The sequence below is a fragment of the Trichechus manatus genome, unplaced genomic scaffold (genome assembly GCF_000243295.1).
Source record: "Trichechus manatus latirostris isolate Lorelei unplaced genomic scaffold, TriManLat1.0 scaffold00073, whole genome shotgun sequence".
In the NCBI taxonomy this organism is placed as follows: Eukaryota; Metazoa; Chordata; class Mammalia; order Sirenia; family Trichechidae; genus Trichechus; species Trichechus manatus.
In genome coordinates this window covers 4,786,993-4,812,094 of record NW_004444009.1, presented here as the reverse complement: position 1 = coordinate 4,812,094, position 25,102 = coordinate 4,786,993, and the positions used below count along the sequence as shown (strand labels likewise).

Genomic DNA, 25,102 nt, shown 5'->3' with positions numbered 1-25,102 from the left:
TAGAGATAGTAAACTACAAAGTTTTATTGGCTTTTTCAGGATACTTGTAGCTGCCTGTATCAATTTTATATTTGGAGACAGTGATCTGGGACACCTGTGTCACACTCTTGTACCTGCTGCCCTCACTGTAGGCCCAGTTACTCATCATCCTCATATTTATTGTAATTCCCTTTTGGTTATTCATTTACTGTTTTTTTCCTGTTGCCAACGTGTATGTTCAAGTTCAAAAAGAATTTAAGGTCACTTACAAGAAATACATAGATAAGAACAGATATATGTCAGAACCAGGACCTCAGCCCACATTTCTTTGACTTAAAAGCCTATATATGACTACAGTACAATAGTCAGATCACTCCTTCATTTGTAAAATTCCTTATACTTGCTCAGACTTCATGTAGATGGAGGACATTGCAAAGCAGTCTTTCCCTAGAAATTAACCTTGTCAGCCAAGATGGTGGCTAGAACATTTGATGTGCATATTTTCCTATGCAGATCCTTTGACTTGATTCATTCACCTCAAGGAGACTTAAAGGCTGTCTTCCTGCTGCAAAACAATCTGGTGGAATTATATTCACTGAATCTATCTGCATCTACACCCCAGGCTGTCAGGACAAGCAGAATCACCATTGGGGGTCATCGCAGTGATGTGCGGACCTTGTCATTCAGCTCCGACAATATTGCTGTCCTGTCAGCAGCAGCTGATTCCATTAAGATATGGAACAGGTTTGTGAAATGATGTTTCCTGTAGTTTCATCCAATAGTATTTTCTTCCCTTTGAATTTGATGGTTAGTTTTTAGCTTTCTAAGGCCCCAAATATAATTCCCTCAGAATGTATCTTCAGTGCATTTTGGCCATATGCTTGTGGAGCTTTAGGGTAAGAAAAGTTGCCTTTTTAAAATTTCATGAAGAAAATGCCAGCTTATTCCATGTCTGGAAGTTGTAGCTGTACTTAGCTAGAAAAAAACACAGAACTGTACCGCCTGCTTTTTAAATTCAGATAGGCTGTTAGTGCTCTCCAGAAATTTTGCTGTATTTCTCAGTCACTCTTTTACTTTCCAAAATGACTGGTTTACATCTTCTCCTCTCTCCTCAAATCTCAGACACTTCCAGCACCTTTAAGAAGATGACCTTGCTTCCTAATTCACTGAAAAAAATAGAAACATTTAGAAGAGAAAATTGTACACTCCCATCACATCAGGTTGCTATGAGTCGGAATCGACTCAATGGCACCCAACAACAACAACAATCACATCTATACCCACGTGATATGCCTTTTCTCCTGTTACCAGGTCAATGATCTTACCCTAGGCTAATCACAACTTTATACATGAGCTGCTTTCTCCTCCCTTTCTGTTGGATCATTTCCAGCTCTTAGTTATCTAGTGCTGCTATAACAGAAGTACCACAAGTGGATGGCTTTAACAAAGAGAAATTTATTCTCTCACAGTCAGGAGGCTAGAAGTCCGAATTCAGGGCACCAACTCCAGGGGAAGGCTTTCTCTCTCTTTCGGCTCTGGGGGAAGGTCCTTGTCATCAGTCTTCCCTGGTGGAGGAACTTCTCAGCGCAGGGATCCTGGGTCCAAAGGATGCACTAGTCTCCTGGCTCTTGTTTCTTGGTGATATGAGGTCCCTGTCTCTCTACTTAATTCTCATTTTTTATATCTTGGAAGAGATTGACTTAAGACTAAATCTTGTAGATTGAGTCCTGGCCTCGTTAACATAACTGCCTCTAATCCTGCCACGTTAACATCGTAGAGGTTAGGATATACAACACATAGGAACATCACATCAGATGACAAAATGGTGGACGATTACACAATACTGGGAATCATGGCCTAGCCAAGTTGATACATTTTTGGGGGGCACAGTTCAATCCATGACACCATCATGATTGCTATAACATCTCTCATTTTAAGAGAAATAATAACCCTCCATCATCCCCACATCCTTCTCCAGTTACTTCCCCATTCTCACTTTCGCTGACTCCTTTTTTTCATTCTGTTTTCATCTGTCTCCCACTAGGCTTTTGACCCCACCATTTCATGGAAACAGCTCTTGTCATTTCAACAGTGATCTTCATGCTTCTAAATCCAATGACCTATCAGCTTTTATCATTCTCTCCTTGAATTGATAACTTTCTCCTTTTTGAAACACTTTATTTATTTGACTTTCATTACTTCCTCTTCCGCTACTGGCTCTTTCTTCCCAGTCTTAGCTGGAGCCTTCTTTTCCTGACCTCTAAATGTTGGCATGGTTCAGGGTGGATTCTTGGACCTTTTCTTCGTCTACACTCCATTTATGTGATATGTATACCGATGATGCATAAATTTATATTGCAAGCCTTAGTAACTCCTGTGAACATTGGACTTGTATTCAACTGCTTTGTATACTATTTGGATGTCTAATTAGGCATCTCAAACTGTCATATGTCCCAAACCAAACTTGCGATCCGTATTTCTCCAACACTCCCCCACCTGAGTAAATTATAACTGCTTCCTTCCAGTTGTTTAAGGCCAAAACCTTGTAGCCATCCTTGACTCCTCTTTCTCATATCCCACATCCAACCCATTAGCACATCCTCTGAGCTCTACCTTCAGATTGTATCCAGAATCCAACCACATTGTGCCACCTGCACTGCTGCCACCCTGATTCAAACCACCATCATCTTTCATCTGGAATATGGTAACAGCCTCCTAATTTGTCTCCCTGTTTCCTTGCTTGCCCCTCTGAAGTCTCTTATCAACACAGCAGTCAGTGTAATCTTTTTATTATGGTTTTTATAGACTTTATCTCTTACCACTTTTCGCTTCTGTTCTATAAGAGCCACACAGCCTTCTTGCTATCCCTTGAACACAACAAGCATGCACCTGCCTCACAGCTATTGTGCTCGCTATTCTTTTTGTTTGGAATGATCTTCCCCCATTTATCTACAGGCTTTTGATGTCTTTTATCAAGTGACAATATGCTATACTCCCATTTCCTTACACCAGCATTGTTTCTTCCTAGCACTTACTGTCATTCCAGATACCAGATGTTTACATATTTATTTGTTTATTGTTCATGTCCATTCCTCCTTCAAAGGAATATTAAGCTTTTTGAGGTTAGGCACGTCTGCTGTAATATTCCCAGTACCTAGAAGAAAGAGTTCCTGGCCTGAAGTGGACATTTAGTAAATGTTTGTTGAATGAAGTGGGCACTTAATATATATTTCTGGAATGGATGAATGTTTATGGTTCTTTAAAATGAACTTTGCTTGTAGGGATATGCTAATTTGACTTGGAATCCCATGGGCTTGTTTGCTTCTTGGCAATGACAGATTGGGTCCTATTGAGCCTAGCAGATGCTGTTCTCTGCCCTGCCTGTGTATAATCCCCATTCCTTAGGATTAGGAGGCCCCCTACAAAGAAAACAAAGTACAGTTTAATGTTTTCTTCCTTCCTTGAGCCAAGGGTTATCAAGACTTTTGTCTTCTCTCATGTTGATCACTGTGTGGCTAAGTGTGTATTGAAATGTAAATGCTCACTTCTAAGATGGGGAAGCATGTTCTCTTAGCATATGAGTTCTTCATGCTTCTTTCTCACAGGTCTACACTGCAGTGTATTCGCACAATGACCTGTGAATATGCGCTTTGCTCATTTTTTGTACCTGGTGATAGACAGGTAGTCATCGGAACAAAGGTAAACTAAAACTTGTTCTTGGATTTCTGGGACTTTTCTACCTGATATTTAACGTTTTGTTTTAAAAAATATCAAGACATATGTAAAGTTAAACCCTCCCCAAAAAAATGCGTTGCCATCGAGTCAATTCCAACTCATAACGACCCTATAGGACAGAGTAGAACTACCCCATAGGGTTTCCAAGGAGCAGCTGGTGGATTCGAACTACTGACCTTTTGGTTAGCAGCCTGAACTCTTAACCACTGTGCCACCAGGGCTCCATGTAAAGTTAAGAGGAAGGAAATTAAAGTTACGACCAAGAGATAACTACCATTAACATTTTTGATGATCATTCTTTCATATATCTTTTTATGTGCTTTGGGCAGATTAATGATAAAGTATATATGTACCTTGCATCTTGCTTGGCAGATAGAAATAGTTGATTAAAGGCAAACTGACCAAGTCCTTATCCCCAGCTGTTAATCAGATTGAGAGACAGCTGTGTGGAAATAGGCAGCTTAGAATTTAGAGCACGAAGACATGAATTTGATTCAGATTCTCCACCTTACAAAATGGATCATTTGAAGCAAGTCACTAACTTCTCTTAGTGTGTTTCTTCATCTATATAATGGGATGATGATGCTTGCTTTCTGATAGTGGCTTTGGCACCAGACTGGCCTAGGTGTAGATCAGGCTCCACCACTCACTTTCTGTGTGACCTTTGGGCAAGTTACTAACCCTGTTGTCCTTGGTTTTCCCATATAAAATGATAATAGCCTATGTCACCAAGGTGAAGTATGCAAAGCACTTAGCAAAGAGACTGGCACTCAGCAAATACCCAACAAGTATGAGCTGATAGAAGACATTAAAGTCCCTGAGTGGCACAAGCAGTTCAGTGCTCGACTGCTAATGGAAAGGCTGGCGGTTCAAACCTACCCAGAGGCACCCCAGAAGATAGGCCTGACAATCTGCTTTCAAAAGGTCACAGCCTTGAAAACCCTATGGACTTACTCTACTTTGCACATGTGGGGTTGCCATGAGTTGGAATTGAGTTAATGACAACAACAAAAGCAGAGGTGGTAGTAGTAGTAGTTGTAGTAGCAGTGGTAGTGAGAATAAAATGAAATACTGATATATGGAATATTTTGAAAAGTGCTTTGTAAGTATTCAGCATCATTATCCCCACAAACCAATGTTATATGTGGGTGATTTTATTAGAAAACCTGTGAATCACAGTGAATAGGTCTTACCTAGCAAAAAGTGTAAAATAGGCCGGAGAGATTTTAGGGTCATTGTCAGGGTAATAGTATTAACTTTTCAATCAAAAATTTCCCTTGTTTTTCATTCATTCTTTCAACAAATGTCCACTGAATATTTGCTGTTGGGAAAGCATTTTGTTAATTGTTTCGAAGACTACCTGTACGACTAAAACAGAATCCCTAGCCTATTCCCTGTGCTAGACAGTTAATGCACATTATCTTAGAATGCTCCTTAGAAGTGAGAATGGCGAGACTGTATCTCATTTACTTTGGACATGTTATCAGGGACGAGTCCCTGGAGAAGGACATCATGCTTGGTAAAGTAGAGGGTCAGTGAAAAAGAGGAAGACCCTCAATGAGATGGATTGACACAGTGGCTGCAACAGCGGGCTCAAACATAGCAGTGATTGTGAGGATGGCACAAGACTGGGGAACGTTTCGTTCTATTATACATAGGATCGCTATGAGTCAGAGCCGACTCAACAGTACCTAACATAACATAACGTTTCAGTTAATCCCCATAACAGCTAGAGAGGTTGGTGATAGAAGCCCCATTTTACAGGTTCATGGAGAATGAATTCACCAATGGTCATAGGGTTGGAAAGAGGCAGACCTGGGATTCACGTCTTCAGGTTTACACTGTTTCCACCGCATTGTGCAGAAACTCATCATAGATCAGTCTTTGCCTCTATGTGTGTGTTACACGCTGACACCATGATCATGTCATCCACAAAGCTCTCAACCGGAGCTGTGCAACGATGGTTTTCTAAGCTACTGTGATTTTTAGTTTTTAGTTCATTGTCCTCCCTAGCATTGTAGATGGATTTCTATTTGTCTGTCATTGGCAATGTATTATAGAGGAAGCAATCAAAACTAAACGGAGAAGAGCTGGTTATGCCAGTAACTAGAAGATAACCCACTTAAAACCAAACAAACCAGTTGCTGTGGAGTCAGTTCTGAATCATGGTGACCCCATGTGTCAGAGTAGAACTGTGCTCCATACAGTTTTCAGTGGCTTATTTTTCCGAAGTAGATTGCCAGGCCTTTCTTCCCAGGCACTTCTGGGTGGACTTAAACCACCAACGTTTCATTTAGAAGCCAAGTGTTTACCTATGCACACCACCCAGGGACTGCTAGCCCACGTAAAGGATTGGTTAAACTTTAAAGGTTTTCATGTTTGTCATTTGCTGTTCTGTGTATATTTGCCTGTGGCCATGATATTTCCCTTTCAGAGTTTCCCTTCCAGAGTCCAGTATACTAAGGTTATACGTACACTATGTAGTTACACGGCGTGGCGGCCCTGCCAGAGTTAATGCAGCACGTCAGGAAGGGAGTTAATGGCATTGATTGACATAAGGAATACAGAGCACAGAACTTGGTGTCCATTTCCTAAGAAACTGGCCATATTTTTTGCTGCCTGGTTATGCAATCTTTTCTAAATTGTGTAGGCATTAATCGAAGAGGTTGTAGGTGTGCTCACGAGAGGTGTATTCATTTTGTGTTTTGTTAGACAGGGAAGCTGCAGCTTTATGACTTGGCCTCTGGAAATCTGCTGGAGACGGTAGATGCACATGATGGAGCTTTGTGGTCCATGTCCCTCTCTCCAGATCAGGTACCCAAACTACATGTTAAAGATCTGGACTTCAGCACTCTCGCTGCATTTCCCAATTCTTACATCAAAGTTCTACTGCTGCTAAAGAAAGATTTCACTCAGGATTTCTTTTTTAAAAAACTCTGCTTTTTGTGTAATCCTTAGACTTCAGATATACCATCTCATTTACCTGGGAATGTAAATAGCTGTCACTATGAAATGAATTCTTGCTCAGCTGCTCTTGATCATCAACTACATGACATCAAATTGCTTACCCTTATGAATTTTTTTCCACTGGTTCGTAATACTTCTTAAGAAGTATTCTCTTGGGCAACACAAAGCAGAGAATAGAGTAGACTTTTCTGTTCTCCTCTTAAGCTTAAACATCTATGGCAATATAAGATTGGTATTTTTAGCAAATATGCCAGCCCTTACAAATCAGTAAAAGTGTGGTCCCCTTCAAAGGAGTCACCCTGGGGAACCATGTACCTGTTAGAGTGATGGTGCTGTTGCTCAGAACATTTTGAGTTTTTTGTTGTTGTTGTTTTTCTTTTATTTTAAGACTATGGCCCAATTTGTTTGAATATTCTCAATGGTGGCGTACCATTGGTGGCAGAATTCATTGAGAGTAGATACTATTTTTGGGAAAAATACATCTGGAATTTAGAGTCGGTAGTAAATGCCATTTGGGGTCCAAACAACTGAATTTAAAATAGTAATGATGTCTTGCATTTATGTAGTGTTCTATCTTTTCCAAAGTATTTTCACATCCATGTCATTTATTGTTTTCACAGTGGTTTTGTAAACTAGCTAATTTTTCTCTATTTGTTTCATATGTTATATATCCATAAAATGAGTGAATAGATATCTGAAGTCCAGTTTTCTAACTCCATGTTTTTATTAACTTTCCACTAACACTGCAATGTATTGAGACTAATTTTCTTGTGATTTGAATACAGTTTCAAATGTGTTTTAAGCAGGAGCAACATTGTAGGAATAAATTTGTACTTTCTGAGGTGAATACTTTGAGCAAATTTATTTAAATTATCAAATCTGATACGGAACAAACTATAACTAGGGCTTTTCATTAGTTATCATCTATCTACATTAGTCTCTGCTGGGAATTCTCATGTAAGGTCTGGGGTAACAGCCCCAAATAGCAATGAAAGGAGTTAAGGACAAGCCACAATTTTAATTCTTACCCCATGCCATTAAAATCTTTTCTTTTTTTTCTAAAGAATATTTCGTTGTGTGTTCTTAGAGTTTCTGTGCTACCTAAAATAGTTTTTAACTGAAATGTCATTTGATTTCCAGCGTGGCTTTGTGACAGGTAGTGCAGATAAATCTGTCAAGTTCTGGGATTTTGAATTGGTGAAAGATGAAAATAGTACCCAAAAGAGGTAAGTGTACATTTTGTTATTTCTGTCCATTTTTTGGAGGAAAAATGGGAAGCCACTGAATGGCTTTTTGACATATGTATCTCATAGGGACCCTTTTGTAATAAGTTGAACTCAGAAGTTTTTTTCAGGGTGGGGGGGATGTGTATGTGTGAAAATATACACAGCAAAACATACACCAACGATTTCTACATGTACAATTCAGTTACATTGATTACATTCTTCAAGTTGCGCAGCCATTCTCACTATCCTTTTCAAGAGTATTTCACCACCATTAACATAAACTCACTGCTCCCTGAGCTTCTCATCTGACCTTTTCGGTTGCTGTTGTCAGTTTGATCCCGTATAGATAATTCTTTAAAAGAGCACAATGCTCAAGGCAGACATTCTTTACTAATTAAGCTAAACTATTGTTTGGTTTAAAGATGGTTTCAGGGGATAGTTTCGGTTTAAACTTTAAAGATTATCTCGGCAATAGTTTTGAGGGGTCATCCAGCCTCAGTGGCTCCATCAAGTCTGCATTTCATGAGAATTTGAAATTCTTTCTACATTTTCCCCCTTTTGATCAGGATTCTTCTATAGAATCTTTGATCAGAACTAAACTCAGGAGTGTTTTTAGAATTATCTGTTTGTAGAGTACTCATTTATTTTTTCTTGGTGCTTTCTATGATGCTAGACTTTCTGTGCAGCAGACCCGGACCTTGCAACTAGATGAGGATGTCCTGTGTGTCAGTTACTCTCCCAACCAAAAGCTGTTGGCTGTGTCTTTGCTGGACTGTACTGTGAAAATTTTCTATGTTGACACTCTGAAGGTACAGTCGTTATGCCTGAGAATGTTTTCTTTCTTTCTGACTGACCCTTAGGAATTTGGGTTGAGACTATAAGGAAGGGGCCTTGACTGTACCCAGCAGTACTATGTTCCTGAAAATTTACACGTGAATAAAACCAGTTTATATGCACTAGGGAAGCTCAAAATTTGAAAGAATTCTATAGGTCATAAATTTTCTTTAAAACAAGTCATATTTTATATATTCAGAATCTTGTGGCTAGAAAGTCCAGTAGTAGCCACTAGTTTTAAGAGGACTGATAGTTGTCCTGGCTGTGATTTCACACATCAGGGTCATTTAGGTTGCTTTTAGAAGTCTAGATTACTGGGGCCTACAGCAAGAGCATCTGTACTGGGACCCAGAGAGTAGGACTGGGTTGGACCTGGGAATATTTTTGTTCAAAAAGTACCCCAGCATCTTTTCAGCTAAGAGATCCAGAGAACATCTCTCTGCCACAGTCTGACTGAGGCAGTAGCTTCCAGGGGCATCCTTAGTGCCACTATATTGCAGTATTCTTGGCAAGTGCGTATAGGATCTGTTTAGTGAACACAAGTACTCTTAACAAGCTGCCTTCAGTGGTTTTGTATTTGAAAATATCATATAAAGCAATCCAGAATAGTGTTTAAAGTTTTAAACTTATATTTTAGACCCACATGTAATAAATTATGCATGTATATTACAAACAAATATGAATTAATCAATTATGTTTATATTTTTTTTTTAATGTTTAGTTTTTTCTCTCACTGTATGGACACAAACTGCCTGTTCTGTGCATGGACATCTCTTATGTAAGTAAAGTTTAGATAGTATCTCAGTAACAGTGAGTTTTCTAAAGCAGACCCTGTCTCAGTTCTTGGCTTGATATCCTTCATTTAGAGTATTTCATTATTCGGTTATGTATCTGACTTCTCAAAAATTAGTCATAAAATAATAAATATTATTATCACACCTTAAATATATATACTACTTTAGTGTTTTCAGAATACTTTTATAAGTATCTCAGTTCTTATAACTAACTCCCTTTGGTGATTTCCCCAAACAATAGTTTGTTCTCGAAAATACTGTGATTGGTAGAGTGCCTTGAAATATGAATGACAGTCAAAAAGGCATCCGCCTCTGTTCTGAAGGATAATATTGTTGAGGAGGATGGAACTTTGCTTTGTATTCAGATATTTATGATATTTTGCACTGTATATACTTTGTTTTTTTTAGCAAAATCACACTTTTGTAAGATGTTTAGTTGTGATTAGGAGTGGCAATGTGTATTTTAGAAACCATTTGTGTTCTGTGTGAAAGTAACTGAACTCATGTTCTAGCTGTCTGTGATTAGTGGCACTTTAACAGCAAGTTGCAGAATTAAAAATATTTCCAATTTTCTCATTATGTTGATAACCATTTGAACTAGGCATCGAAATACGAAAGATAAGAGAAACAATGATGGAAATGTAGGATAATAGGCTAGATCATAAACATTCTAGTGGATTCTCCCCAGCCTCATTTTCTCCTCCTCTTTCCCTTTCTTCTCTGTTTTCTCCCCTTAAATCACAGAGACACTTGAGATTCTTTTTCCTGTCTGTTTAACAGATAGATAACCTACATCAAGGTGTATCACTGCCCTATGGCAATACAAAAATATTTCAGCCACAAAATTCTTGCTTTCACTTGACAAGTTTTTTAAGTAGCTCTATAGGAAAAGCAGATAATTAGATGCTCTTCGTAGAACGATGAAATTTTTTTTTTAAGCATTGATTTTAATGTTTTTGGAAGAAATGGGTTAAATGTTCTGGTTAGCTTTTCTTTATCTAACTTACAGTGTTCAGATAATTAAATAATGTTTCACTCCTGTCTGTTACAGGACGGGGCACTAATAGCAACCGGCTCTGCTGATAGGAATGTGAAAATCTGGGGCTTGGACTTTGGGGACTGCCACAAGTCTCTGTTTGCACATGATGACAGGTAAATGTTTTTTCAAAGATCTCCCTATGTGTCACTGTAACTATCATTTTTCTTGAGTATCTGTGTCTATTATTTACTATTCTAATGATAATTGAAAAGTTCTACAATGTAAATAGTCTGACACTGTAGAAGTAGCTATTTAAAAGCTATATCTGGAAACCTTTTGTGTCTGTAAAACTCTTTTTACTAACCTGGACTTCGATGACATTTGAATACTTCTCTCACTTTTCAGTGTGATGTACCTACAGTTTGTACCCAAGTCTCGCCTCTTCTTCACTGCTGGAAAAGACCGTAAGATTAAGCAGTGGGATGCAGACAAATTTGAACACATACAAACTCTGGAGGTAAACTCTTAGCTGGTTTGCTTGGTCAGAACTTAAAGAGTGAGTGTTTGATCTCCCACTAATGTAAACAAGTAATAGTCTGTGAAGTATTCTTAGTCAGGATTTTTTATTTTTGCTTTCTCTTTGTCTAGGGTCACCACCAGGAAATATGGTGCTTGGCTGTAAGCCCCAGTGGGGACTATGTTGTGTCAGCATCCCATGACAAATCTCTGAGACTCTGGGAGAGAACAAGGGAGCCACTTATTCTTGAGGAAGAAAGGGAGATGGTAAGAATTTAGGCTTGGCTACAGATATGCTAGTGGGTATCAGGTAGGCTGTCCAAGCTGAAATTTTCTGTCAGTCACACCACATTCATTGCAAGTTCAGCAACCTCCAAGAGATGTGCTTCCAAGACCAGTATCACCCATTTCAGAAGCCAAGCAGAGACAAAGATGTCATTAGTGGATTATATTTTGAAGGAAGCAGCTTCTCACTGCTTCATTTTCATTTTACCTAGCGAGCAAGTTTTTCTCTGATACTAACTTACATCTCTCTTGACAGCAAAGGGAAGCAGAATATGAGGAGAGTGTGGCCAAAGAAGACCAACCAGCAGTAAGTAGATCTTTAGGGGCCTGAGATTGTTCCTTGTTAGTTATCATATTGAAATTTACTACAGTTTCAAGAATTTCTAATGGAATTAGACTCGGGGCTAGATGCTAAAGCCATAATCAGCTGATATGGGAAAGAGTCTCTGTAGTGCTTTTTATTTAACTCTCCTGATTTTATGGGACAAGTGATTTTTTTTTTTTTTTGTATTGGATACTTGTCATTCTGGCTTTTTTTCTTTTTGAAAGAAGGTTCAGGCTTTATGGTGTTGGTTCATTTGCTGTAGAGCAGAAGAAGAAGAAAGAAATTTGAGGAATTGGGCATTCTCTTTCAGCATTTGTGGCAGCAGGATATGCTTATGATAATGCATATAATAAATACTTAACATAGTGTCTACAACTTATGGTAGCACTCAGCTAGTGGTAGCTGATAATACTGTTATTATTGTAAAATAATAATGCTGTTCTTTTATAGCGGTAGATTAATTCATTGGCTTTTTAACTCGTCAACAATATTATTCAGTGATCTCTTCGTTTCTGGCAGGTTCCAGGGGAGACTCAAGGCGAGAACTACTTTACTGGAAAGAAAACTATTGAAACAGTCAAAGCAGTAAGTTGATATATAGTGTGGTATCTCATTTCTTAATAGAATCCCGATGGGATCCCAAATTTTTAGTAAAAGGCCTACTCTTTATCAACCAAATACCCCTTCTGTGGCAAAAAGTTGATGAAATTTAAAGGTGGAGATCATAACCTCTGTGTTTCTCCCTTGTAGCCAGGGACAAGAATAGTCCTGAATCTGTTTGATTGATGCATGGTTTCTAGAAAGGAAAGCTGAGCCCCTCCTGAAAGTAGCATCTTGCAGGTGTTCCTGTGAGCTGTGCCCAGATATGGTTTCACCTGGGTCGATCACACTTAGTCTCTACCCTGTAAAGTAAAAAAAGAAAAACCAAAGACTCCTTTAAATGCTGTTTGACACTCTTGGCACATCTTTATTAAACTGAGTCAACCTACTGCTTTTAGAAGATTTCCAATCAAGTCTTCTAGTTGCAGTGTCCTAGGGTGATGGAGTGTGTTATGATGATTGCTGTCCTTTGTCATCATCTGAGTAGGCTGAGAGGATCATGGAGGCTATAGAGCTATACCGAGAAGAAACTGCAAAAATGAAAGAACACAAAGCCATTTGTAAAGCTGCAGGGAAAGAGGTAAATAGTCCCATTAAATTATGCTTTGGGCAAGAGTTATAAATAGAGACAGTTCCTGAGAAGGAGACCACCATTTAAGGATTTATTAACTCACATCCAGAAATAAGACAAATGTAATAGAATCTCTTGTAATTCAAATATTAGAAGAAAGGAATAGAAGAACTGTGGGAAGAAGGAAGCTTGGTCTTAATGAAAAGGAAAGGATAGGAAATTATAGATTGAAGTGATTATTGTACTGAGTAGAAAATCATGTTGGTTTAATTGTTGGGTTTGTGGGGGCAGGGTAACCATTTCAGGTGCCTAGTATTGCCCAGTATTTTGCCCAAACTCATTCATGAGTACTATAATAATTAAAGAGCCTGATAATTCTTTTATACTCTTGGTTTTTAGGGTCTCTTATTTTTCAAAATTGCAAAATACTGTTATCACTCTGCCTGTAATAAGCACTATCAAAGTCTTGTTTTTTAGTGATTTGGTTTAATGATTCTTCGTAGGTTCCTCGTCCCATCAACCCCATCTTGATGGCTTATGGCAATATCTCAGTGAGTAGAATGTCTAACGGTTTCCCCTTGGTTATTCACAGGTTATTTTCAGGGACAAGAGGAAGTGAGGCATTGTGATTTGAGGGATGGATATGTTGGGAAATATTTTGGCTTTCAAAATCTCTCTTGAATGGTGTTATCTTCTAGGGTGTTTTGTATTTCAAAAGGACCACTTTAGGATAACTTCCAAGTCAGCCTTTTTGGTGGTACTGTACTGGCATTCTCTGTTTTCTGGTGTTTATTTTTGCTCAGTGTCCAAAGCACTTTGAAGATTTTATTCATCTAAATGAACTTTGAAATTGAAGTTTTTGGAGGAGAAGTTGACATAAATCAGATAAATGAGGGGAGAGAGAGAGAGAGAGAAAGTAATGAGAAAGTGTATATTAACCTAGCAATTTTTAGTTGCTTGGTATTTGATTCCCATGTTTTGTTCATGTTCATGATAATCATGTAAATCAGTGTGTCTTCATCCTATACATATGGAAAGTGGACTGACTTATAGATACAAGGTAATATAGTTGGTAGGTGACAGAGCTGGAGTGTGAACCCAGATCTGGGTAACTCCAAAGCCCAGTCTCATCTTGCCATTTTAGAACACTGTTTCTCAAGTGAGAGAGAGGGGTCCCTGTTTTTTTAGGAGATAGAAATTAGAGAGCTTCAATAGAAACCAACCAAGAGTATCACTAATGGTGTCTTCCTTCCTTTGTAGCCTTCAGCTTATGTATTAGAGATTTTTAAAGGAATCAAGTCAAGGTGAGTCCTAGTGCACAACTAACATAATTTGTCAGCTAAAGACGTTTATCGAATGCTTATTTGAGTATATTTTGGAAAGAATACCGAAGGGGAGGGAAGAAAAGAAAGGTTATTTATAATTGACAGTTTTCTTTATAGATTTAACTGTGTCAAAATCTTGATGGAAAATAATTTCATTATAATATTGTTTTTGAAGTGCTAGAACATGGAGACTCCCAAAGTGTAAAGGGACAAATGAAGGGTGGTACTCCTTTACATCGTAGGTAATGAAGTTATAATTTGATCAGAAGTACCACCTGTTAACATTTTTTGTTATATATTTCTTTTGGCATATTTTCTATGTACTTACACAATTGGAATCATACTATATAGTTTTCTAATCCTCTTTTTCACATAATATTTCTTGCACAGTTACTCATTTTATTAATAGTCTTCAAAAACACATCATTGAATTAATTCCAAATATTCTGTTGCATGAATAATACTGTTGGATGTGTTGCATTCTTTAGTGCTATCATCAAAAATGCTTCAAGTGAAAACCTTTACACGTCTGTCTTTGTGTAGTGTTCTGATAACTGATGGGTATAGATTGCTGAATTGCTTCCCAAAGTGCTTCTACTAGTTTCTGCCAGGATTTTAAAAATTCTTCGCCAGTTTGAAAGGCAAAATGTAGTATTGTATTATTTTCATTTCTTTTGATTATTAGTGAAGTTAAAATTTTTATCTTATTTATTGGCCATTTCTATTGCTTTTTGTGAATTTTTAGTTAATGTTTTTGTGCTTTTTAGTAGTTTTTAAGAATTTACTGGTTTTTTAAGAATTCTTTGTATGCTTTGTCATATATTTTTAGAAATAATTTTTTCTTGTTTGTGATTTAAGGGACCTGGTGGCGCAGTGGCTAAAGCTCTGGGCTGCTAACCGAAAGGTCAGCGGTTTGAACCCCTCAGCCACTCCATGGGAGAAGGATGTGGCAGTCTGCTTCCATAAAGATTACAGCTTTAGAAACCCTATGGGGCAGTTCTACTCTGTCCTGCAGGGTTGTTGTGAGTCGGAATCGACTTGACAGCAATGAGTTTGGTTATTTATTTACCTTTTGATGTTTTTATGAGTTCTACCTACTGAAGGTTATCATTTTTCACAACAAACCATAGTATCTAAATGCATCCCTAACAAGAAATAAACAGGACCTGTGTGAGAAAAATGACGAAACTTTACTGGAGAAATATAAAAGAAACTTTAGATTAATGGAGACTTTATACATTACTAAATGGGAAGACTGTTGTAAATATTTAATTTTTCTTAAACTAATTTATAGGTTTGTATTCCAGTTGGAGTTTCTAATTGGAATTAGTGAAATACTAGAGTTAGTTCTAGGAAGTAAAATAGTCCAGAACCAGAATAACAGGAGGGAATTATTCTCCTAGATTAAAAAGCTACAGGATCAGCAGTAATTACAGTAGTGGAGGATTGGTACCAGAATTTATAGGTCATCAAAATAGACTCAACAGCTCTGAAACAGACTGTGTTATATATAAAGACTTGATATATGGTAAAACAAGTATATAGAGACAAGATGGAATGTTCAACAAAAGACTTTGGAGAAGTTTGTTATTTGGAGGGGAAAAAAGTTAGATTATCCCACCATGCCATGTACCAAAATGATATAAAATAGATATAAAAAGTAAATACTAAAAAAAATCTATAATATAGATGAATGTTTATGAATAGGCAAGATCTTTTCAAATATAAAAACAGTAGAAAAAATAGTAAAGGGAAAGATTTAAAAGTTGACCATGCTAAGAAATGTGGCGTTTTTAATGTTTATTTCTTTCCTCAGTGAGCTGGAAGAATCTCTGCTTGTGCTACCTTTCTCTTACGTCCCAGATGTTCTTAAGCTTTTCAATGAATTCATCCAGCAGGGCTTTGATGTTGAACTTCTGTGTAGGTGTCTCTTCTTTCTCCTCAGGTAACATCCTTTTCCAAAGAACACCATGTGTACTTAGCATAACTGATTCTGGTAGTAAGTTAATTGAAGCTACTGCCGAAGCTTTGAGATTGAGAAATCTTATGATTCAGTTTCAGAGACTGTTTTGCAGAATTTCGGTGCTGCCTGATATAAGTTATTTCTTATTTTTGGGAATCAGTCTTGCCCTTAAAATGAAAATAGTGATGACCCACCTCTTTGATTAATATGAGGTAATATAGGAATGCTTAATCATGGGCCTCAAGGTCACAGTCTAACATAGTAGCTCTGGTTCTATTCAGTTTGCTGAAAGCCAGTTTCCTGAATGGTCAAATTAAGTTGTTGTTTATTCTAAACTATTTAGTTTAAGCTAAATGGTTTTTGTTTCATTCTCACAACAGCATTTTAAGAAGTGCTGATTTATTTCTCCAGGTCTCTACAGGTGCAAAGGGAAAAGTAGGGGCATATATAGAGGAAAACTAAGGAACGTGAAGAGAATGTATCATGAGATTATATTCTTAAGTATGAAAGATTCTTGTTAGTGTGTAATTGAGAAGGATATATTTGCAAAGACCTAAGAATGTATTCATCTCATCTCCCATTCTTTTGCCCTTCTGTCTCAAGCTGTTGTAACAGGAAACAGGGATAGGGACAAATTGAACATCACTTAAAATGTTGTTAAGAAGACAAAAACTGGTTAGCCGAACTACATAGTTTAAAAAAACAGGTATATTTAGTGATTTAATATTCAGTGAATTGACTGAGTTGGCCTGTTTTGGTGATTCTTAATCCTCTATTCCTTATATTCTACCAGGTTAGTAGCAAAAGAAGAACAGTGATAGGTTTATATTATTCTGTTGCAGTTTTCATATTTTGTGCAAGTTGTAAGGACAAATTTATTTTCAACAATGTAAGTTCTTAATGCCATGGTGTATGTACTGTTGAATAGGGATCACTGATTCTAAAACACCAAGAATACTTCTAGCATATCAGAGAGTTGTAGATGGGTACTATCTGACAAATAGATATGGCAGGTCACAATTGAGAGTGAACATGGAGATTAAAGGAGCATGAATTTGGGAAGTGCACCTTGGTATTCTAGGTTAGAGTATCATCACTCTCCTTTTTGCTGTGGCTTCATTAGAAATATTAATATATCTTTGTTGATTTAGCATTTCTCAGAAGGCTCATTCTCTCACTGAGCTTTCCATAAAATAGCATTGTCAAAATCTTTGTCTAGCTGGTAGATAGCTAGGAAAAGAGCTTTGCAAATGAGTTGAGCATATTACAAAGTTTATTTTTAACATTGTCAGCAGATAGAAGTGAATGGTAGAGAAACAGACCTCTTTAGCTTTTTTTTTATTAGAAACATTTATTGCGCCCCCCCCCCATTTTGTTTGTTTTGATGTTGTTTGTAAGGATACACTTACTATTTCTAGAAGAATCAGATCCCTCTTTACAACATGGCTCTTGTTTATTTTTCTATAGAATTCACTTTGGGCAGATCACTAGCAACCAAATGCTTGTGCCAGTGATAGAAAAATTAAAGGAAACAACTATTTCAAAAGTCAGCCAAGTCCGGGTAAGTATCTTTGAGAGAAAAATATATGTGACTTAGTAGCGTAGAATGCTGTGCCTTGTCTTTGGCAATATTTCGTAGACATACAGGTGCATTTGAGAAGAGGTTTTTGTTGGAGCTTGTAGGAATAGAAGAACCCAGGAAAACATCTTAGAGAGGGAAGGTGAATAATAACACCAGCAGTGTTAGTTCCCCTGACCTAGACGTGCTACTGTATTGAACTGAGGTGGAAGAAAGTTTAACGTTTTTTGTATTCCTCTCCAGGATGTTATTGGCTTCAATATGGCCGGCCTTGATTATCTCAAGAGGGAATGCGAGGCAAAAAGTGAAGTTATGTTTTTTGCTGATGCCGCAAGCAACTTGGAAGAGAAGAAGAGAAAGAGGAAAAAGCGGGAGAAGCTAATTTTAACATTGACTTAGAAGTGAAATGTGGTGCCTTTTTCTGCTCTTTTCTTAAAAGGACTTCCAAACCTAGCAGCAGTAGAGTTGGCTTAAAAATACCAAATAAAAGAGGCTCATGTTGCAGAAGATTTTAGGATGTGATTCCCAGCTTTGCCTGAGGGAATTCCAACACAGGACTATGGGCTCCATTTCTTGGGCTCAAAGGCATGATTAGTGTAAAAGTCTTTCTGTGTTCTCAAACTCCTGTAGAAGTTGTTCCCTTTATGTTTCTAGCAGGAAGCAAAGACTTTTTAAAATTAGGTATTTATTTCACTAGAGTTGAAATTAGCATTTCAAAACTTCTTCTTTTATAGCAGATGATTTGTTGGATGACGTGTTACCTTGTTGTATTAGGTTTTACCTCCTATTGAAACACTCAAGTGCATAATTGATTGCCCTTTGCCCATAAATACAGTTATGGACTTTCAGAGCTGAAAGGGACTGTAAGAAGTATCTAGAAGAGCCTTCCTAAACATAATCTCTTGCAGATTGTTTTATATCTGTATAAAAAAAAAAGATTATAATTACTGTTTATACTTCTGTGAAAAGAAATAGTTGTTTCTAATTAAAGAATAGTCAAACTGAGATGTCTTTCTGGACTTGCATAATGAATATACTATATGCATATATATAATTATATATCTCCTAGGGATTTGGTGAGGTGGGAATGGTCTGGGAAAAGAGATTGACACAGATACCTTTGGTCCTAGGCATTTCTTTGTGGGAAGTTTTTAAATTACTAATTCAATCTTCTTACTTGTTGTAGGTCTATTCAGGTTTTCTTTATCTTCCTGAGTCAGTTTTGGTGGTTTGTGTTTTTCTATGAATTTGTCTGTTTCATCTAAGTAACTGTTGTAGGTGCTACCATTTTCATCCCAGGCTCAGAGTTTTTGTGGTTTGGCTATCTGTGTCCCAAATCATGCATCTGTTAATGTTCCCAAGCATAACACAGTCACTGAAGTGAGATAAGGAATATACAAAAACACAAAAACAAAAAACCAAACCTGGTGCCATAGGGTCGATTCCAACTCATAGCAACTCTAATAGGACAGAGCAGAACTGCCCCACAGGGTTTCCAAGGAGCAGCTGGTAGATTCAAACTGCTGGCCTTTTGGTTAGCAGTCAAGCTCTTAACCACTGTGCCACCAGGGCTCCAATTGTCAGGTAGAATAAAAGTGAAGAGAGAATTTTGGCATAGATTTCCTGAAGGCTTAACTGTGAAAAGTAAGAGAATAGATAATAAAATACATTCTAAGTGTTTTCCAGTCTGAGCAATCAACCTTTATTTAGGTGGCTGTTCCTGCCACTAGGGAGAGGAGTTACTTAATTCTCAAAATATGTCTCAATTATTGATGAAAGCAGAGGCTGAGTCCATATCCTGTTTGTGCGTCTTGTAGCTTTCCATTAGAACCTAAAAAAATTGCAGTGTTTCCCATAAACATTTTTACTGGTTTCCAGACCAAAACAAGTTCTAGGAGGCCACTCTAAATGTGTATGGCATCAATAATTGCTCTTACGTTTAAAGATTGCTTTTCCACTATTTAAGGCTCATTAGACTGACAGTACTAGGAAATTTAAAGAAAGTGTTACAGTAATCAAAGAGAAGGGGAACTTGTGTCATATGAAGTGATGTGTACAGTTAGTAACTGAGCTACCTACATCTTTTGGTCAAAATACATGAAACTCTTTACTCCTAAAGGTTTGAGGTTAACAGGAGAGCAGAAAAGCGTTTTAAAACAAACAGGCTTCTATTTAAGTCAGCATTTATTGGCTTAGCCAGCCATTGGCTGTGCACAATCCAAAGGATAGAAACCATTTAATGAATGCAGCAAGTTACCTATAACTCTTCAAATGTTGCAGTAAGTTATCTATAGAAGCCTGTAATGGAAAAAGAGAAGCCTCATAAATGGTTTATTAAGAGTATTACAACTAAGCTTTTTTAATTAAATACGTAATGTACATTTAAAGAAGATACACCTAATAATTTTGAAATTCTCTAGCTGGAAGTTAGGTGTTTGGAGTATTTAGTATTCAATGGTTTCTCAGTGAAATGTGTCATATTGTCCCATAAGAAATCTAGTAAATCTCTAGGAGAGAATAAGGACAGCCCAAGAAAGCAGTGGAGTCAATCCCTGTGCCTAGGACTGTATCTAGGCCTCCACTCACCTGTCAGCTGTAACTGATAAGCATGCCCAATGCAGCCTTTCCAGGCCAGATCTCACCTAGGAAGGAGAGGGAGGGCATGGACAGGGCCGTAGGAGGAAGCTATCTGGGCTATGTAGACCATCCATAAGCCACTCCCTTTCCTCTTAATTTAAGATCGTGAGTATTGAAGACTTGTACTCCAAGGCCTTTCACATTGTTTCTGAGGTCTTTTTAGGATCCCAAGCAGTCTGATACATGTTTAGTGCTAGTTGCCTTGTGTGTAATCACTTCCCCTTGAGTGTGGGCTGGACCTAGTGACTGGCTTCTAACGAGTAGAATACAGGTAGTCCCTAACTTACAATGGGGTTCCATTCCGACGACTCCATTGTAAGTCAGTTCTGATGTAAGACAAATACCTCAATTTTTTTTGGTTTTATTACTGCCTTTTTATCAGTGTCTATAAATCCAATGTTTATTTGTCTTTGGGCGTGGGAAACATTACATATAAACTTACAGATATATTTTAACATTGTATGTAGTACATACTACTAACAAGATGTACAAAAAAAAAAAACCAGACATAGTTGTAAGTGCTGTTTGTTGTAACTCTAATATGTTATAAGTCAGGGACTACCTGCCTACAGGAAAAATGAAGGGATATCACTTCCAGGATTTAGTTATAAAAGTCTGAGACCTCTGTCCCTTTATACTCTGGCCTTGCTTGGTTGCTTGTTGACTCTGATGAAGCAAGTTGCCATGCTGTGAGGTGCCTTGAAGAGAGGCCTATGAGACAAAGAACTGAGAGTGGCCTCCAGGCAACAGCCAGCAAGCCACTGAGGCCCTCAGTCTAACAGCCCGCAAGGAACTGAATTCTGCCAAAACCACTTGAGTGAACTTGGAAGCAGATCCACCCCCAGATGAGCCAGAAGACCCAGCTGACCTGTGCCTGGATTCTTTACCCACAGAAACTCAAATCATAACTGTTGCTTTTTGCCACCAAGTTTTGGGGTAATTAGTTAACACAGCAACAGATATCTAATACAGCTGATAGAGCGCAAATTACCTAACCTGTTTCCTCATCTACAAAATGGGTATAATAATGCCTACCCTTATAGAGGAGCCTTGGTGGTACAGTGGTTAAGAGCTTGGCTGCTAACCAAAAGGTTGGTATTTTGAATCCACCAGGTGCTCCTTGGAAAGCCTGTGGGGCAGTTCTCTGTCCTATAGGGTCACTGTGAGTTGGAATCGACTCCATGGCAATGGGGTTTTTTTTTGTTTGTTTTTGTTACCCTCATAGAGTTATTGTTAAGTGCTTACTGCTAGTGAAAGTGAAGATGAAATATGTTACCGTTATTAGTGTGAAAGACAAAAAAAAACAAAGGATGATTCTAATACACACATAAATATAGGAAATTGGATGGAAATAGACTAATATCTGTCATTAGCTCTGGGTGATACCACAAAAAATTTTTACAATAAATGTTTTAAGAATGAAAGAAGTACAATAACCTTTTAATCTCAACTATAATATGCACAAAAAAGGCAACATTACTGAAGACGTTTCTTAAGTAGATTCATGAAATTGCTTTTGATATATTGGTGCCAACAGAAATTAGGAATCTTTATTTGAAAGCTGTTCCATTATTTTCAGAATTGGCCAGCCAGAGATGCAAAGCTCCCCGCTTCTCGATTTTGGATAATTTCTGAAAGCCATGAATGAGAATAGAGATGAGCCTGTCTTAGTTCAGCAGTTCCCAAAGTATAGTCTGGGAACCCCCAAGACCTTTTTAGGGGTCTGCAAAGTCAAAAGTATTTTCAAAACAATACTAAGACATTATTTGCGTTTTTCTTATGAATGTACAGTAGGTTTTTGCAGAGGCTGCGTAATGTGTCGTATAAAGGTCGAATACAAAGCAGATGTGAGAATCCAGTTATGTACTATTAAGCTAGACATTAAAGAGGAAATGTAAAACGATGTCACTCTTCACATTAAATTTTTGTTCTGGAAGTTGTTTTTTTTTTTTATTTAAAACATGGTAATATATAATGGATTTATTATCTAAATAAAATTTAAAGTTTTCTCAGTTTTAATTCTATAATGGTAAATATTGATAGATATAACCTCACATACACAAAAGCTCTTTGGAGTTCTCAATAATTTTTAAGAATGTAAAAGGAGTTCTCAATGTAAAACATTTGAGAACCTTTGGCTTAATTGTAAACTGTCCAGCCTAAATGGGCATTCTAGTGTTTGTGCTTCTGCTTTTTGGAGAGTAAATCAGCTTTTATCTGCACGATGAAGATAGTGCTTAAAAGAAGGAACTTTAGAATCACTGATAGAGGTTAGATTTTTACTTCTGCCACTAAGATTCTCTGAGCCCGTTTTATTATTTATAAAATGGAAAAATATCTATTTCATAGGTAGTGTGAGGATTATATATTATAATGTATATAAAGAGGTAGCTATTGTAGTTAATGAAAGCAAATATTTTCATTCAACCAGGCCAAGTGTCTCACTGTTTTCTGGCTCTAAGAAGATGAGAACAAATCTGAGGTCTAAGGCCTCACATCTGAATGGTTGACATTCAAATTCCCGTTTATTACTTACTGGGCCTAATGTGGAGAAACTTCACGAGACATGAAGACCCCAAGTGTAGAAGAAGAAATTGTAGAAGTTCTCTGGACCATGGGATTTTCTTTTCCCTGAGGAAAATCTTTTGGTCTTTTATCATAATTGCTGCTTGTTAAAACTGGTAAAGTACTTGTTAAGGAAAATGATTTTCATGACTAAATGATCTGTACATACTAACCCAAATAACATTTTAGAATCATAAAATCTATTGTCTAGCATCATTAGCTCAATTTTAGTTACTCTTCTGTCCAATGCAAATTCTACAGTTTCTGGCTAGGGGTGAGAGGATGGACGTTGATCTTGTAGAATTTCTTTCCACTCCTACCTCCTCAGTGTATGTTTCTCTGCCATCTGTGACTGGTCCTTCTATAGAAGCCATCAGCACAACTGGGTCCCAAACCACATCAACATCCTGATTTTATGGTTTTTTGAGGGAGAAAGAGAGTAGGTCTTGGGAAATAGGCTATGGAAGTATATAAAAGATCTGATAAAACTTGTTCCCATCTATCTGTGCTTAACAGATAAACTCTAATCTATAAGCAAGGAAATAAAAAATTAGCATAAAGCAAAAGGATTGCTGTGATCAGCAGCAGGGATTCAGCTACTCTATATCAGTCTCTGATAACCTGTGTGAAAGAGTATAAGAGGGCTTGACTTAATTCCCACAGGCAAAATTGTGCTTTGGCTAATTTCCTTCTGTCACATTGGAAGAACCCTGCTCTTGTTACTATAAGGGGGAAAAAAATCACATTCCCAGTAAGTTCTTTCCTGATCATCCTATTTTAAATTGCAATTGTCTCTAACACTCCTTATACCCTCTTTTTGAAAACTACTTTTCTCCATTGCACTTATCATCATCAGTTCATATTTTACTTATTTGTTTATTGTCTGTCCCCACACCCTCCACTGGAATGTAAGCTAATAAGGCAGGGATTTTTGTCTTATTTTGTTCACTGTTGTATCCTCAGTGCCTAGAACAGTGCCTAGAGTACATTAGAGGTACTCATTAACTTTGAAAGAATAAATGAACAAATGAATGAATTTAACTCCATTTCTATTGAAATCAAGGTAATCTGACACAAGTTCTCCTAACTTTCTCCACCTTAGAATGTCTGGATTTGTGCTTATCTTCATCCTCTCTCTTGCCTAGATTAACTCTTCAACTGTTCTTAACATTCCCTCTTCTAGAAATTCCTGTTTCAATTACTTCCTGTCATTTATATTTTAAATGTCTCTTCTGATCCATTCTCTTCAGCCTACAAATATACTTAAATCCACACTAAACTGAAAACCCTCCTTTTACTTTATGGCCTATTTGAGGTATCCTATTCTCTTGCTCTTTCTTTTAATAATTTTTTTTGAAAGACTATCCAAACTTGATACTTTCTACTTCCTCAACACTCGGTCATTCTTTATCCTTTGGAATCTAGTTTTGCCTCAACCAAACCTAACAGTTTTATTTGAATCCAAGTTCTCTTTGACATCTCTATGATATCCGTTAACTGTGTCCATTCTTCACTTGAAATTCTCTCTAGGGCTTAGGAGATACTAAATGGTTTTCTAACTCCTTATTCTGTCTCCATTGGCTTCTTTTCCTCCTGCTCCTTAAACAAATCCCAAATTTCTGCTCTTTTCCCATATCTTCAACCATTACCTCTATGTAGATGATGCTTAAAATTATTTTTCTCTTAGTTCTGGCAAAAAGGCGCTCTAGGCAGAAGCACCACGCCGTCCCTCCACAGCAAAGATCTGAAAAACTAAGCTGAACAGAGAATACAACAATCCTGAAACCCTAAAACATCAAATGAAGAGATAAAGAACTCAGCCAAGCACCAAATGGAGTGAGAAAACTGACAGAGAACGGACAGCGAGGAGAGATTCATGCAGAGGTCCCCTACCAGCTAACATAGCGTGGATCCACCATCATGGACTCCTATCGGAGACCAGCAAACGGGGGTACGAGAAAGCAGCCTCACAGAATGTCCAGCAGGAGACAAAACAACCGGTAATTAGTGGTGTGCGCTTCCCCCCCCCCCGACCCGTCTTCGCCCCAGCTCGGCCTCCTCTGCTTCCCGCGGCCACGGTCTCTTGACTGGGAAGCGCCGGCCTCTTGGATTCCACACACCCAAGCGGGCGGCTCTCTGGGTGCCATTTGTTGGCTGCTAGTGTTGCTTTTTTTTTCTGCTTCTTTTGATTTCTCACTTGCCTCTCGCCACCTCCCCCTCCT

The 25,102-nt window shown here is 37.7% G+C and overlaps 2 protein-coding genes across 3 annotated transcripts in view; one reads left to right on the top strand and one right to left on the bottom strand.

Annotated features, from left to right (window-relative positions):
* WDR3 (WD repeat domain 3) overlaps positions 1-20,761 on the top strand; it is a 33,093-nt gene extending 12,332 nt beyond the window's left edge. For both annotated transcript variants that reach the window (XM_004380344.2, XM_023734861.1), the window contains exons 11-27: positions 493-723; positions 3,585-3,678; positions 6,427-6,528; positions 7,822-7,907; positions 8,581-8,716; positions 9,463-9,519; positions 10,587-10,687; positions 10,920-11,031; positions 11,163-11,297; positions 11,572-11,622; positions 12,160-12,225; positions 12,728-12,820; positions 13,315-13,362; positions 14,072-14,115; positions 15,953-16,081; positions 17,567-17,660; positions 17,922-20,761. In XM_004380344.2, the coding sequence (XP_004380401.1) occupies positions 493-723; positions 3,585-3,678; positions 6,427-6,528; positions 7,822-7,907; positions 8,581-8,716; positions 9,463-9,519; positions 10,587-10,687; positions 10,920-11,031; positions 11,163-11,297; positions 11,572-11,622; positions 12,160-12,225; positions 12,728-12,820; positions 13,315-13,362; positions 14,072-14,115; positions 15,953-16,081; positions 17,567-17,660; positions 17,922-18,077 (1,735 nt within the window). In that variant the 3' untranslated portion in view covers positions 18,078-20,761. The remainder of the gene's footprint in view (positions 1-492; positions 724-3,584; positions 3,679-6,426; positions 6,529-7,821; positions 7,908-8,580; positions 8,717-9,462; positions 9,520-10,586; positions 10,688-10,919; positions 11,032-11,162; positions 11,298-11,571; positions 11,623-12,159; positions 12,226-12,727; positions 12,821-13,314; positions 13,363-14,071; positions 14,116-15,952; positions 16,082-17,566; positions 17,661-17,921) is intronic.
* A 2,095-nt stretch (positions 20,762-22,856) lies between these two features.
* SPAG17 (sperm associated antigen 17) overlaps positions 22,857-25,102 on the bottom strand; it is a 361,237-nt gene continuing 358,991 nt past the window's right edge. The window contains exon 48 of the mRNA XM_004380343.2: positions 22,857-22,996. Coding sequence (XP_004380400.1) covers positions 22,857-22,996 — 140 coding nt within the window. The remainder of the gene's footprint in view (positions 22,997-25,102) is intronic.